Source organism: Toxorhynchites rutilus, chromosome 2 (genome assembly GCF_029784135.1).
Source record: "Toxorhynchites rutilus septentrionalis strain SRP chromosome 2, ASM2978413v1, whole genome shotgun sequence".
Lineage (NCBI taxonomy): Eukaryota > Metazoa > Arthropoda > Insecta > Diptera > Culicidae > Toxorhynchites > Toxorhynchites rutilus.
Genome location: NC_073745.1, coordinates 317,578,783 through 317,595,035, shown reverse-complemented (window position 1 = coordinate 317,595,035; position 16,253 = coordinate 317,578,783). Strand labels below are relative to the sequence as shown.

Genomic DNA, 16,253 nt, shown 5'->3' with positions numbered 1-16,253 from the left:
TATCGGGTCCATAAACTGCACAAATTTTATTGGCAGCTTGAGATGCATTTTTGCCTTTGTAGTACTGTAAAATATGTCGGATTTTCTCTTTATTTTGCTCCATATTTGTGACACTATACCTCACGAACGACTTAACCAAACAAAACACTGTCAAGGACTATATTATAGCGCGCAACCTTTCCAACAAGCTATGACTCGATACAATGAATACAACTAGAACTACGCGCTTACAACGACACCTCGCGGAAATACCGCAGGACATAAAATGCATAAAATGCAAAAACACGATTTTCCATGTCATCGATGGATAGAGTGGTAACGTTGTCGTATCAAATCGCATATCGTTATATACGGCTTTATATGCGTACAAAATATGGCATATACGCATATCGCCTCCACTTTTGTGTGTATATGCTAGTTATCTGCATCATATATCATACAAATGTGTCTTGGTTGTATGTATATCGCCTCCAATTATAGCTATTCATACGACTTAAGTGCGATTCACATACAACATCCACGTCACGTTCACGTTCCGTCCCGTCACGTTGCGTCAATTATTCTTCCATTCGATTCCTATTGATGCATTCACATACACCAGCAACAGCACATCGAAGTTGCCGTTGCCGGTGTATGTAAATGTTTGCATAAGAACTGCTTGGAAGAATAATAGACGCAACGTGACGGGACGGAACGTGAACATGACGTGGATGTTGTATGTGAATCGCACTTTAATGTTTGCTGGGGGGTCTGCTAATGTTTGCATTGTATTTGGTAGTTTTCGACCGAGAATTTTTCCAAGTGTAGAGAAATTTCACCTTTTTTGTGTAGTATTCTAAATGCGACATGTTTGAACTCTTCTCATTAGTTGAGACTTTTACGCTAATAATACGCTTCTTCTTCTTGGATGGCACTAACGTTCCAGTGGAACTTTTGCCTTCTCAACGTAGCATTACTTGCGTCATTTTTATAAGTAGTACTTGGTTGAGCTATGCCGAATAACACGCCTTGAATGTACTCTGGAGTGGCAAGCTCTAGAATACGCGTGACCACAGTGCAAGCCGGAAGAATTTTCTTTGACGAAAAAGTCATAGGAGGGTTGTGTCCGAGACACGACCGCATAGTTGACGTAGGATTCCGTTAGGCTATCTGTTGTATGCTGATTTTGGATATGTTTGAAGTTTAACATTGTTAAACTCTTCGATAATGATTTGGTAGCCCTAAAAAGAGCGGTTTTGTCTGGTTGCTAGGTATTGTTTGTTCACTCCACCAGTGTTCACAACCGACTGATGATAGAAGGATGGTGATTAGTCATTGGGTGATGCGTATCACGAGAGAACACTTATCAATTTTTCTCACCAGAAAAAAAAACGTGTTACTTTATTACAGAGAAAAAATTTTTATATGAAATTTCACGAAGTAACCAATAGAAAAGTTCCAAATTAAAATTTCATTTATATTCTATCAAACATAAGTTCTATTCAGTTCATTGAAACATCATTCTTTAATTTTCTTACTATTCTTCAATATTCTTAAACACTAAAAACACTCGTTCATCGCCCCCTACTTATTTGTCAGCACGTATGCAATCAGCAATGTCCACGCTAGTTATATCGAGCACTATCCATTTGTGCGCGCCATTTGTTAAACTATCGACCACGAGGGTATTAACATGCTGATTTTCCCCAGGTACCTTGAGTTTGAAATCTCTGTTAAGGAACAAAAGTTTTCCCTACTTTCATGTATTTGATATGCCGATTTCCCCCAGGCAGCTTGTTTTTGATGTCTCTGTTAGGGAACACATTTCGGTGGGAGCAAAAGTCCCCCCTACTTTCATGCATTTGCAATGCCGATTTCCCGCAGGCAGCTTGGTTTTGATGTCTTTGTTAATGAACCGTCGCATGTGTCGTCAATTTCGACCAATCAGAAGTGAGTATTTCCGTTAGGATAGGGGTTGAGATTTTTTAACTGTTCGATAAATAGTTTGAAGTCATATATTATTTTCTTCAATATCAAAAATTGTTATGGAGTGCAGAAATCGATTGACGCAAAAATCTCATCAATACATCGTGAAATGACTGAGCAATAAGCGTTTGAAATTGGACAATTTTCACGATGTGCTCGTTTTACGATTTTCAATTTGTACCCCAATATGTTCCCGAAAGACGTAATCCTACGTCAAAATCTCCCGGGAACGGGAATCGAACTCGAACACCCGGCATGATAGTGTGGGACGCTAACCACTCGGCCACGGGAGCACTAATAATACGCCCTAAGGGTGGGAGCTAATAATACGCCTTAAGGGTGGATCCCTGTCTGGAAGCTCGAAAAATAATGAATTTAAGAGATTTTTTTGCGGATGTTAGGATAAAAGGGAAGTGTTCAAATACCCGGTAATTGTTAAAGCTATAATCGAAGATGTATTTTTCATTTTTTGAGTATACGAATAATGATTAGTACGCTGTTTATAGCTGGATGCGTAGATGCTGTCTGAAAATCGGTACCTTGCTGGTGGTATCGGTTCTGAAGCAACGAAGTGTTACAGAACTAATTCCAAAACATATTTTGAAATTTTAGGACCATACCTAAAACGGTACATACAAGTTTTTGAAAATTAGAAAAATTGCCAAAATGGCGAACATTTTTGTTAAAAATTAATTATTTTTCATGTAAAATCGTTGTTTTAAAGCTCATAAAAAATCGAAAAAATTAGGTATTAAAAACGACTATGTAACGCCTTAGATAATTCATTTTTACATGCTGATAGAAAGGTTCAGCCAAATCGATCGAGTAGATCCTTAGATATCAATACTACCAGTTAACCAATAAACATGGTTTCGGGAAAAACCCGTTCAAAAATTCGTACAGCAATACTATATCCCTTGAGGTGACTTCATACTTCTGGCTGTAACTTTCCAACGAAATTAAATATCTAAAAATCCTCTTAGGACATCATTTCTGAAGGCATAAACTTCCCAAAAATGCAAAAAAAACAAAAATTCGAATTTTTCGATGTGCCAGACCGGGGTCCTCCTTAATTGTATTCTGAGTTAAAAGTTTGATGATAAATATGGAACACAGTACAAGTCGGAGAAATTCCTTTTTCGAAAAATTAATCGATCAGGTTAGGCTAGACTAAAATCATCAAGAAGGGCTTGTCGCAGGATAATGTTAGACTATTTGTTTTACAGGGTCTTTCAGATTCAACGCTCACGCAACAAATTCAGTTACTTCTACAAAAGTGAACCGGTTTTTATTTAAAAAAAAACAAAATAAAGCCCCAATGACTGAGGCGTCATCAGTGACGGACTCAACTTTTGAAAATATTCAAAAGGGAGTCTCGTGGGCTGTCTTTCAGTCTTCCTTTAATCGCTTTTAGAACGTTCAGGTGATCCGCATTCTTTCTCTTGACCAGTTTTGCATTGAGCTTGAAATTCAATTTTCTATCAATCATGACTCCGAGGATTGTATTGTAATGTATAGTATATCAAACAAATGTTAGTGAATTTCCGATTTGATTGTTGTGCAAATAATCAGAATTCGTTTGCTGTGAAAATAGTTAACTTTATTTCATAAAAACGTGACCTGTTTTCTGGTTAGACACCCTTTCTGTAAGACGTAGTTTTACGTCAAAAGCATCAACACAATATATACAACCCCTGTTTACTATCGTGCTGAACTGACATTAAAAGTTATTTTCCTCAGAATGTAGACTCCATGTCGCTTTAAAACTTTTTTTTGTTGAATATTGGCCCAAGAGATTATTTGAAATTGTCAAATGGTTTTCTTAAAGGCTACGAGACAGTAGAATCTTCTTCTTCTTCAATGGCACTAACGTTCCTAGAGGAACTTCGCCGTCTCAACGTAGTATTACTTGCGTCATTTTTATTAGTACTTAGTTGAGATTTCTATGCCAAATAACACGCCTTGAATGCATTATGAGTGGCAAGCTCTAGAATACGCGTGATCACATTTCTTTGACGAAAAATTCCCCCGACCAGAACGGGAATCGAACCCGAACACCCGGCATGTTAGTTATGACGCTAACCACTCGGCCAAGGGAGCACCCGAGACAGTAGAATATGATCTTCAAAATACTTGTGTTTACGAGAATCGTGTTTTTATGCGATCACTTCAACGGACGATTTTGGGGCTTGGTTCTTACTTTATGTGCTTTCATGGAATCGCGATAGGCTCTCGCGAGAGTAATTCAATGCGTAAACTAATCCTACCGAAGAGGTAATTTAGCTTCATTCTAAAACAATGGGCCCTGTATTGTAAATCGAATTGAGCGTTTGATTTAAAAAATGCCGTATTATGTTAATCGAAAAAATCTTCCACTAGTTCGATACTGTCGATACCACTAGTTTGATACTGCTCTATATTGATAAAAATAAAATAAAACTAACGAGCAAAAATCTGTTCGACTCGTATTGCATAATAGGGCCCAACATTGATTTTCGAGGGTCCCAGAACCATAACTTTGAGCGTTTTGAGGCATTCCTAAGGGTGCTCATACACTGTTTGACCGAAGACAAATATTTGACTCTATTTTGACAGATAAAATTTGGTCAACGTGTACAGATCAAATATATTCTACACAAAACACGACAAGCAAATATTCAATTATTGGATGCCTAAAATATTTTTTCAGTCTGTTCTTCGAACCTGTCGGTACATGGTTAGGTTATCTTGAATATTTCAGTTGATTTTTTCCATGTTCGGTGTTTGATATTGTTTACTACTGTTGAAAATTGAAGAGTGGCAAACAAAATAGTGTTTGTACAAATATCAAATCAAACCTTATCTGTCAAAAAATAACAAATATTTGACCTCCGGGCAAACAGTGTACGGCCAACTTAAATAATGTCCGATTGAAAAATGAAATTTTTCACAGGTGTTTTTTTTTGGGTCAATACACAAAATGTACATGGTAGGTTGATTAAATTTGTCATGACCATTTTCGCTAACACTTTAATGTACATATATATTTTTAATATGTCCCTAATATAATCGCTCTGTCTCAACGACGACCATCTCTATTTCAGCCGATTCATGGAATACCAGACGAAGTGACAATTTCTATGATCATTGACACCGGAATAAATTCTGATGCCTTTGTTGAATGGGAAATTCAACTTGGGAGAATGTACCGTTGCTACGCATCTATCATGTTTCCTACAGATAAGCCATCCAAATTCAAATGTTTGCAGTTTCCAAAACAACTTTCTTTTTTAATAATAATGACCAAAAGGTTTAAAATAAGTCCAATATTGTCATATCGTGTTTTATTTATGTTTAATTTTATATATACGCAACTAGGTGCAGATCACGTCTCCCTCACCAAATGGTTCCTTTATCATTGCATTTTCCATTGGTATTTTCAAAATCTTTGGCAGAATAGCGTCAAATCAGTTCAGCTCATCATTTATTTTCACGTATTGCTGGTAGCCCTGACCGATATTCACTCTATCCGGCATTTCTGACGTTTGCTCGAGCTGGTGTTCGCCGGCCTCCGTTCGTCGACCAATATCGTCTCGCTCTACGCATATCCGGTTTGGTTTTGACGTTCGCGTTCGACAAGAGACTGTCGTCGGGTCGGTTTTCAGATCAAATCGAAGATAATTTCCCCGAAAAGTTTATTTTCTGAGCAGCATATCGCAGGAACCGTGGGGGAAGATTTCCTAGGAGAGTCCTTTCGCCGAAAAGAGGGCATCAAAGTGCGTTGGAGTGATAGTTACGCTCCAAGAAGAGTACGAAAAATTGCTTCGCTGCGAAGAAGTTCGGTGAAGCAAGACGAAAAAAAAAAGTGCCAGCTATTATTAGTGGTAAATTGAGAGCGCATAGTAGTAGTGCCAAGAGGGAGGGTTTCCGGCAATCGTCAGCGATATCGAGAGCCTTTTTCTTCGTGTCACACAAGCCAGTGAAGAGCAGCGAAAGAAGAGTTTGTGAAGAGTTTCATTATTTTCATTCCCCTACCTGCAGCAGAGCAAGCTTTTCTTACCTCGGCTCAGTGCCAGCAGCCATCGGAAAACGGGGCGAAAGCGAAGAAGGAATTTTTTATGCCTGGTGCAAATTTTTGATGGCGAATTCTGATATAGCAAGCAGATAGTACCGCTTGACTTTGGGCGCGGATGTGCATCATTCGAGAAGCGGATCGCCCTTCCCGAGCTCGGATGATTATGTCGCAGACGACGTCGAGTTTTTGAGCAAGACGAAGGTGTGGAGCAACAGAAGCAACAACAAAGTGGCCCATCAGCCTCCGCCGAACAGCCGGAAAAATGTTGACCACTGGACCAGTGTGTCATGGATCATTCTAATACGGTAAGAACTTTCTTTTTTCGTTGTTGCTTTGCTTTTGAGGCTGCCCTAGAGAGTTATGAATCACTAGACAAGATGTCTGTTTTTTGCACATTCATCATTTTCATCGCCTCAGTTGCAGTGTTTCCAGACAGCGGTTTTCGCTGCAATTCCACGTATTTGCAATTGGAGGTTAAAAATAGGAGGCGGTTGACCTACATATTGTATCGAATTGAGGATATTCGATATCACAGGAAATTAGATCTGTTTCGCCGGTTGTTATATAATATGTTGTTATGAGAATTAGAAGGCGTCGTGTGAGCTTCTTGTGTTAGATTTTTGGGATCATAACAGGAATCTGGCACCAAGTCCCAAACATACGGGTATCATATGAACGATAATATGTCGTTCTTTACGATTATAAACAGATTAGCGTTAGCGTTTTCTGGAAATTTTGTTTATGTGACCTCGGGGTAAAATTTTAAGAATACATTTCAGCGTCGAGACAGGGGGGCAAAATGAGTCTTCTCAATTGACAAAGTCATTTTTGAGATCAATATTCCGTTTTTTTTGTATTCAGTTTCTAGTGCCATCAGGAATTTACATTCCGCGATTATTTTTATTACAATTTTTTTTATTTTTTTATCCAGTTCATTTATTTGTAAGGCTCAATCGCATAAGCTTTGCGGAGCCGCTAATTCAAGGTTTGTTTATACAAAGTTTCAACTAATTTCTATGTTTAGTAGGATTCGACCGAATACTCGCGGTTTACTCGAGGTTAAAAGGGCAACATTTTTGTGGGACGGGTCAGGTTGGGGATGTGGATATGAGGTATCGTTGTCTCAACCGAGAGTTGCCGCACGCACTGTAGCATTGTGCATAATGACCAGGGATAGCATCTGGTGTTTGACTAGCTGTCGAGGGTGGGCGACGGTGAGATGGGGGGACAAGACAAACAAACTAATAACGAAAAAGAAAAACACAAAAGCATTAAATACTTATACTAGACCGTTTCACAAACATATAGATCAACTGCATATAGCAGATGTCGCGAGTTCCCAACACGTCTCTAACAGGAACATAGGGTTGTCTTCCTTGGACCTCAAGGGCATTCAAAAGGTACTCTCTGGCTGCGTAATTATCCGTACATTGCCAAACTGCGTGATCGATGTCATCGTAACCGTTTCCACACCGACAGACGTTGCTTTGAACAAGATTTATTCTGTGGAGATGCACATCTAGCGAGTAGTGGTTGGACATAAGTCTACTCATTACACGAATGAAGTCACGACTTAAGTCCAAACCTTTGAACCACGCTCTCGAAGAAACCTTTGGAATAATTGAATATAACCACCGCCCAAGACTTCCAGTGTCCCAATCGGTTTGCCAACTCAAGAGGGAACTCTGACGCAGTAATTGGAAAAATTCATCGTATGAAATCTGTCTATCAAACAATTCGCCTTCCTGGGCACCCACCTTTGCGAGAGTGTCCGCCTTCTCATTGCCAGGAATTGAGCAATGAGAGGGGACCCAAACAAAGGATAACTTATAAGATCTTTCGATCAGTGCACTCATCTGCTGTCTCACTTTTGTGAGGAAATAAGATGGGTGCCTACTAGTTTTCATCGACTGGAGAGCCTCAAGCGAACTGAGACTATCCGAGAAAATGAAGTAATGGTCTGCAGGCTTGTTGGAGATCATCCCCAATGCGAAGTCGATTGCTGCCAGCTCAGCAACATAAACGGAACAAGGTTCCTGCAGTTTACGGAAGGCGCTTGAATTTTCATTGAAAACACCGAAGCCAGTGGATCCATTGAGGCGAGACCCATCAGTGAAGTATCTTTTCATGCAATTGACTTTTTGGTACTTTCGGTTAAAAATACGGGGAATGAAAGTTGGTCGAAGCTGATCTGAAATCCCAAGTATTGCTTGTTTCATCGACAGATCGTATTCAATTGAGGAACTGCTGATGGTGAAGTGAGCACGGCCTGGAGTAAACGATGGAAGACAAATATCTGATGAAATATAGTGATGATAAATTCTCATAAACCGAGATTGTATATTTAGATGAAGCATTTTATCAAAGTTTTCAATCACAAGTGTGTTCGTGATACCGCATTTCACCAGTATTCTGAGAGAAAGTTCCCAGAATCGGTTCTGTAGAGGAGTTACTCCTGCCAGAACCTCGAGACTCATGTTATGCGTTGAGTGCATACAGCCGAGAGCTATACGCAGACAATGATATTGAACTCGTTCCAATTTTAGAAGGTGACTTTTAGCTGCTGAGAGAAAGCAGAAAGAGCCATACTCCAGAATAGATAGAATAGTTGTTTTATAAAGCGTTATGAGATCTCCCGGATGAGCTCCCCACCACGTGCCGCAAATCGAGCGGAGAAAGTTGACTCTTTTTTGACATTTTTGCTTCAAATACGTAATGTGGGTATTCCAAGTGCATTTTGAATCAAACCAGACACCAAGGTACTTGAAGGTCAATGATTGGGTAATGTTTCTCCCCAAAAGCTTAAGTTGCAATTGGGCTGGGGACCGCTTTCGAGTAAACACTACCAGTTCTGTTTTCTGCGGCGAGAATTCTATTCCTAAGTTCCTTGCCCAAGAAGACAAGTTATCTAGGGAATTTTGCAATGGTCTTTGCAAGTTTTCGGCATGGGGACCTCTGACGGAAACCACACCATCATCTGCAAGTTGTCTTAGCGTGCATTGTTCTGCCAAACAACTGTCAATATCTTTCACATAAAAATTATAAAGAAGGGGGCTGAGACATGAGCCTTGGGGTAGACCCATATAACTATTTCTGGAAGTGGTCAGCTGTCCAAGGGTGAAGTTCATTTGCTTTTCTGACAACAAATTGTACAAGAAGTTATTCAAAATTCCAGGAAGTCCACATCTGTTCAGATTGTCTGACAGAATTTCTATGGAAACTGAATCAAAAGCTCCCTTAATATCCAAGAATACTGAAGCCAGTTGCTCTTTGTGCGCAAAGGCCAGTTGAATATCTGTAGAAAGCAACGCTAGACAATCGTTTGTTCCTTTGCTCTTGCGAAACCCAAATTGTGTACTTGATAGCAAATTATTTGTCTCGATCCATTGATCGAGTCTTCGAAGGATCATTTTCTCCAGTAATTTTCTAATGCACGAGAGCATAGCAATCGGACGGTATGAGTTATGGTCAGACGCTGGTTTGCCAGGCTTTTGAATTGCTATCACTTTGACCTGTCTCCATTCGGGTGGCACAATATTGTTTTCTAGTAGAGTATTGAATAAGTCTAGCAAGCGTCTTTTCGCGATATCGGGAAGATTTTTTAGAAGAACGAATTTAATCATATCGCTTCCGGGTGAAGAGTTGTTCGATGAAAGAAGAGCCATAGAAAATTCCAGCATTGAGAATGGTCTGTCCAGAGGTCCACCGCTCGGAGACGTTTCTCGAAGAATATGTTGGGCTGGAACTGAGTCTGGGCAGACCTTTTTAGCGAAATCGAATATCCATCGGTTGGAGTATTCTTCACTCTCTTTGGTAGATGAGCGGTTACGCATGTTGCGAGCTACCCTCCACAAGGTGCGTATTGAGGTTTCACGAGAAAGACCTTCGATGAAATTGCGCCAGTAACCGCGTTTTTTTGCTTTAACTAATTGTTTCAGCTGTATTTCAAGCTTTGAATATTCCTCGAAGTGTGTGGATGTTCCATGTCTGCGAAAAGCTTTGAAAGCATCAGATTTTTTCAAATACAATTTTGTGCATTCATCGTCCCAGCCAGGAGTGGCTGGTTTTCTTTTAAATGAAGCACTTGGAACTTTTCGTTCTTGTGCTTCCAGTGAGCTTTTATACAATAAATCGACGAAGAATCGATATTCTTCCAATGGTGGAAGTATATCTATTGATTCGACACCGATTGTTACCGCCGTTGCAAATTTTTGCCAGTCGATGTTCCTTGTTAGATCAAATGGAACTCGAGATGGTTCAGTGGATTGCGGGCTACACTTGATTGATATATTGATTGGCAAGTGATCGCTACCATGGGGATCATTGATGACCTTCCACTGACAATCTAATGATAGCGAGTTTGAGCACAAAGATAGATCGAGTCGGCTTTCCCGAGCCGGAGGTTTTGCAATTCGTGTCACTTCACCAGTGTTCAAGATAGTCAAGTTGAAATCGTCACATAAATCGTAAAAAATAGCCGCCCTAGCGTCATCATAAAGATCGCCCCACCCAGTACCATGGGAGTTCATGTCACCCAAAATTAGAACTGGGGTTGAGAGAATCGAAATTAGATTCCAAAGTTGACTACGGCTAATGGAAGTATTCGGGGGAACGTATACTGAAGCTATGCAGAGTTCTTTATTCTTTGCAGTTATTTGACAAGCGACGATTTCGACGTCTGATAGAGCTGGGAGAGGAATTTTATAGAAAGAGTAGTACTTTTTGATCCCTAAAAGTACTCCTCCATAGGAATCATCTCTATCCAGGCGAATAATATTAAAATCGTGGAAGTTGAGTTCTGTGTCAGAAGAAAGCCATGTTTCGGAAAGAGCGAATATATCACAATCATAATTTTGAAGTAAAAATTTGAACGAGTCTAGTTTAGGCACTAGACTACGGCAGTTCCATTGTAGCACATTGATCATATCTTCTACTACGTTAGATGAATTATCCATCGAAAGATATGATTGATGCAAGGAGGGGCCATGAAGCAGTCAATTGCTTAAGATAAGACTTTAAAGATGGAAGCAAGGCAGAAATAAGGCTTCTGAGGGGGTCTTGAATTTTGAACGTGTTTAGTATGAAGTCCACAATGTCCGAAAAAGCTATCAATCCTCGATTAGACGCGAATTTTCTACGAGAAGATCGAGGAGCAGCGTTTTTATTTCTCTCTTCTCTGGGTAATGACGTAAAATCCTTGCTGCAACCAGGAACAGGCTGAGAAGGAGCCTTCGGATTCGTTTTTTTGCTACTATTACCCTTGGAATTAGACAATCTTCCGAGGGTCATTTTAGCTTTCTTACGGTGCACCATTGGTGAAGAGAGCTTTCTTTTTGATGATTCATCCTTTATTGAAGATTCTGGTGCAGCCGAAGTATGACCCTCATCAGAATCAGAATCCGATTCTTGAGATGACAAAACCGAAAATTGGTTTTCATTTTGAGCGGCTGATGCGGTCTTTAGCATTTCAGCATAAGTCCGCTTGGAGCGTCCAGCGATAGAACGCTTCACTTTGTCGGAGTGCTGTTTGTACCTTGGGCACTCTTGTAGAGGGTGAGGATTCTCGCCACAGTGAATACATTTTTCCACTGTTTGAGTGCAAGAATCCTCACTATGTTTATCGCCACATTTGCCGCAACGAAATTTGTTGCCGCAGTGGCTAACCGAGTGTCCCAACTTTTTACATTTGGTACAATTATAAACCCGCGGTACAAACAGGCGCACTGGGAAAAAAACATTTTCTACTTTCACATAGTTTGGGAGAACAGAACCTGCGAAAGTAACTCGAAAAGAGTGCGAGGGCTTATAAACTTTTTTATTTTCTTCCAAAGATGCTGAATGCAGATTTCTAACATCCAGGATCTTTACAAGATCTCCAATCATCGAGTTTTTGAAGGAACCCGACGCTTGTTTTAGTTCATCGACACTCAGACTCGCGTCGGTTACTACGCCTTCTATCTCCACTTCTTGAGAAGGGATGTAGATGTGATACTCCCTGTTAAAAACTTCGTGGTCAACAATCTTGTTGGCCACATCAAAAGTCGGTGCTTCTACACGCAGTTTGTCCGGTCTCTCTTTATGTATCGAGACGCCCTTATAATTACGCAGCAAATCTCTTGAAATATCAAGAGTTCTCAAAGCTTTTTCCTTGGGCCGAAAGAAAACAACCCATGGTGCCTTCGAGGACTGTTGATAATAACGCGTCCGCGCAACATTGGCATCAGCAGATGTCATAATGAAAACGAAAAAAAAACTCGCACGCACACACACAACTCACACGCACACACTCGCGCAAAAACTCAACTTAAAACTAACTTAGACTAAAAACTAACTTAAACTAAAAACTAGCTCAAATCAAAAATCTTCTTGAAAAAAAAAACAATAATTTCGTAAAAAAAAAATTTATAAATAAAAACTCAATAAAAAAATTTAGTCTGATGAGTTCGAACAACTTGAACAACCCTATTCAGGGAGCTATACAACGCTGCACGCTACGGTATAAGCACAATAGCGAGACGGCAAAAACTATTCTATTGTACTTCTCTGTTTGATGTTTGGTGAAGATACAAATGTGACGCTCAATGGAACCAATTCACAGAACACCGGTCCAGCGTCGCTGGAGAAGTGCTGCTTCCTCGCTGTTCCGGATGCGTTGGCACTTAACTTGTCACCAATGGGCGAAAGAAAAAAAAACAACCAAAAATCACTTTGGCGGAGGGGGAAAAAAACTTTCCAGCTTCGATATTGTAGCGGAGGACGGACAATGTGTGTCCGTCTCTTGCAAATAATCGACGAGGAATCATTTTATTACAATTATTCAGATGCAAACGTTTTTGTAATCTGATTTCTTTTAGACGATTGGTAACCCTAATCCTATATGTAATTGCTGTTCTTTCTAGTCCGATATGAAATTATATATCTATAAATTTCCAAGCTTACCCGTCTGTCAAAGCATTTTTAATCATTCTTGTTCCAGGAGCCAAATTTATATAATCACGGTATTTTGTTGAAAATGCATAATAGCAAAAAAAAACTTATTTTATTTATTTATTGTCGTCAATCTATTGTAGACCAATACATTCTTCTTAAGCATTGACCTTGACATGGTTCTTCTTCTTCTTCAATGGCACTAACGTTTCTAGAGGAACTTCGCCGTCTCAACGTAGTATTACTTGCGTCATTTTTATTAGTACTTAGTTGAGATTTCTATGCCAAATAACACGCCTTGAATGCATTCTGAGTGGCAAGTTCTAGAATACGCGTAATCACAGTGCAAGTCGGAGGAAATTTCTTTGACGAAAAATTCCCCCGACCAGAACGGGAATCGAACCCGAACACCCGGCATGTTAGTTACGACGCTAACCACTCGGCCAAGGGAGCACATGGTTACATAAATTATTTCTAGGCTGATCACATGGTTCAGGAATAAAAACAGGACGCGGGAACCCAAAAGACTAAGCAAAACAAAATTGAAGAATAAGAATGAATAAATAAAACTAGAAATAAAACCGATTAGTCAACCATTCTTAAATGTGCCTGCTTTGGTCTCTACAAAGATGAAAAAATTAGATGCTGAAGAGACTTTGAAATTATGATTTTCGGGAATTTCTCCGATCAAGGTCCTGTTTGACAATTATCATAGCGTTTATGTCCAAATATTGATCATCCACATCAGTCAAACACAAAATATAATCAGTACCCAGCAAACATTAAATCGTATAATTTTGCACGTGCCAAGTCTTACAAGAAATCGGAATAAATCATAATCGCATGTAATATCAATCAAAGTATGTATTGTGTATATTTGAAATCGCATTAAATGTAAAAACTCGATTTTAAATACTATTATCAAATTAAGTCGCAATTCGGTATAATAAACATCAATTTTATGATGTACAATGTATTTAATCCGCATCATATGCGTATATTACGCTGATGCAGTTTGTGTGTCGTATAAGCGTATAATTTGAATTGATTCAGTACTGTAGTAAATCGTGTTGCATGCTGAAGAAAATCATGAAACAGTAAATCATATTAGATCCTAATATAGAACATATTACATTATATTGAAATGTCAATGAAATGCTGATGCACTTTTAACCGCTGTTGAATTAAATTCAGATAGCTGGTGGATGATAATCCAGACGACCGGAATTCGAACCCACATCGGAGCAGTTTTCACCAGACATCAATCTGTGCCATTTCAAACATTCATATTTCACTCCCAACACAAGTCAATCAAACAATTATTATTTTTACAAACATGAATACTCATATATAAAAATGGCAATTCGTGAGGCTATAATAAACATTTCACGAAAATATTTTGCGCCATTTTTTTTCTATGTCTGTAATAAATCGTATATGAGTATGGCAAAAGTCATATTTGGTGCTTTGACAATTCATGAATATATTCATATTAGATCGCAATTCAATTTCAACATAATCGCTATTATAGCTGGTCAAAGTTGCATATTCATCCAAACAAATTCGGTAAGCATTTGTCATGTATGTATATGGCCTCCACTTTTGCATGCATATGCCAGTTAGGCGCATTATATGCCAACCAAATTTTAGGGCATATGATGTTATATATACGCTGGTTATGCGATTTAATGTTTGCTGGGTAAGCTTCCCGAATTTCTTAAATTTGTTTTCCTTTTCCGAAAATATACGACGATTTGCAACTGGTACGGATTACATTTTCCAACTTTGTTATCTCATTGATTATAATTCCTGTAATCTATATGAACTGGAAATTGATGGAGAAACTAATTGATGACTATATCAAATCGCAATATTTGAAATCGACACCACTCAGTAAATTTCAATTTACATACCAGCCAGGAAAATCAACAGTAACAGCACTTCATACACTAGTAACGAAAATTGATAAAACACTTGAAGTCAAAGAGTTCCTACTAGCCGCGTTCTTATATATTGAAGGAGCATTTGACAATGCATCCCACAATTCAATGAGAAATGCTATGATACTGTTGAAACTGCTACAAAAAAAAAAAAGAAATAACGTGTAATCAGGGAGGGGCCACAGTTACAGTAAGAACTGTGAAAGGATGCCCACAAGGAGGGGTTCTTTCTCCTCTGTTGTGGTCATTGGTAGTAGATAACCTACTGGCACTCCTTGAAAGGATAGAATTTGAAATCATAGGCTTCGCAGATGTTATTGTAATTGTAGTTCGGGGAAAATATGAGCATGTAATCAGAGATAGATTGCAATATGCTCTAAACTTCTGGTGTAAGGATGAGGGTTTATCTATAAATCCTCATAAAACTACTGTTGTTCCTTTTACAAGTAGAAGGAAAATGAAACAAAAACTATGCACTTTCAGTGGCCTAGTGACAGGACATTGTCCAAGTAAATACCTCCTAAAGAAACTAGGTAGATTGGAAGATGATACCTGTCGTTTCTGTAACCTAAAAAGTGAAGGCTTGGAACATATATTATGTAATTGCGAAGCACTTTTTTATAGAAAGCGCAATTTCTTTGATGATGGTTGCAACCCTCAGATGTTTGGATAGCTTCCCCCAATAAGGCAATAAAGTTCATTCGTGCTATAATACCTTATTGGGATCATGCTTACAGTCAGCAAGTGGAAATCACTCCGACTAATAGCGATACGACAGCCCGATAAGGCCTACAACAAAAAGGGGCCCGCCACAATAGATCAAATAACTGGTCGTAGTGGAAAATGTACCCAACAGGGAACTGGAAGATTTTTGACGTAGAACTACGTCTTTCATTAAGGGTGTCAAATCAGAAAACAGGTCACGTTTTTATGAAATAAAGTTAACGTTAATAACTATTTTTGCCGCGAACGGATTTTGGCGATTTACATACTAAACGAATCGGATATTCCGTAAGATTTGTTTAATATGCCATACATTAGAATCCCCTGGTTAGTAAATGGTTAAAATTCATGAAAACTTTAAGTGTTTCTATTTTCCCATACATTTGTTCTGTCCATTTGAGTGCTTTCCCGAACAGAGCTATCAATAACGAGCAGCTTATCGACGACCAACGGAGGGGAAATCGTAGGATTTAAAGTCTCCGTGAACAAAGGAAAAGAAGAAGAATGAAGGGCAATACTTGCCTAGAGTATAAACAGTGGATCTCGCTGAGGCAAACTTTCATTCGGCATCGGACTGTTGAGTAATCCAGTTCACTTTGCTTTCGCTGCGCTTCGATCTAAGATTGGACCCCACCAGTGGTAAT

The 16,253-nt window shown here is 39.1% G+C and overlaps 1 protein-coding gene across 3 annotated transcripts in view; it reads left to right on the top strand.

The window, feature by feature from the left end:
* The first annotated feature begins 5,549 nt into the window (after positions 1 to 5,549).
* The window catches only part of LOC129764296 (nuclear receptor coactivator 6), a 68,340-nt gene continuing 57,636 nt past the window's right edge, over positions 5,550 to 16,253 (top strand). For 2 of the 3 annotated variants that reach the window (XM_055763236.1, XM_055763235.1), the window contains exon 1: positions 5,550 to 6,324. In XM_055763236.1, coding sequence (XP_055619211.1) covers positions 6,307 to 6,324 — 18 coding nt within the window. In that variant the 5' untranslated portion in view covers positions 5,550 to 6,306. The remainder of the gene's footprint in view (positions 6,325 to 16,253) is intronic. The other variant, XM_055763237.1, reaches the window with a different exon arrangement.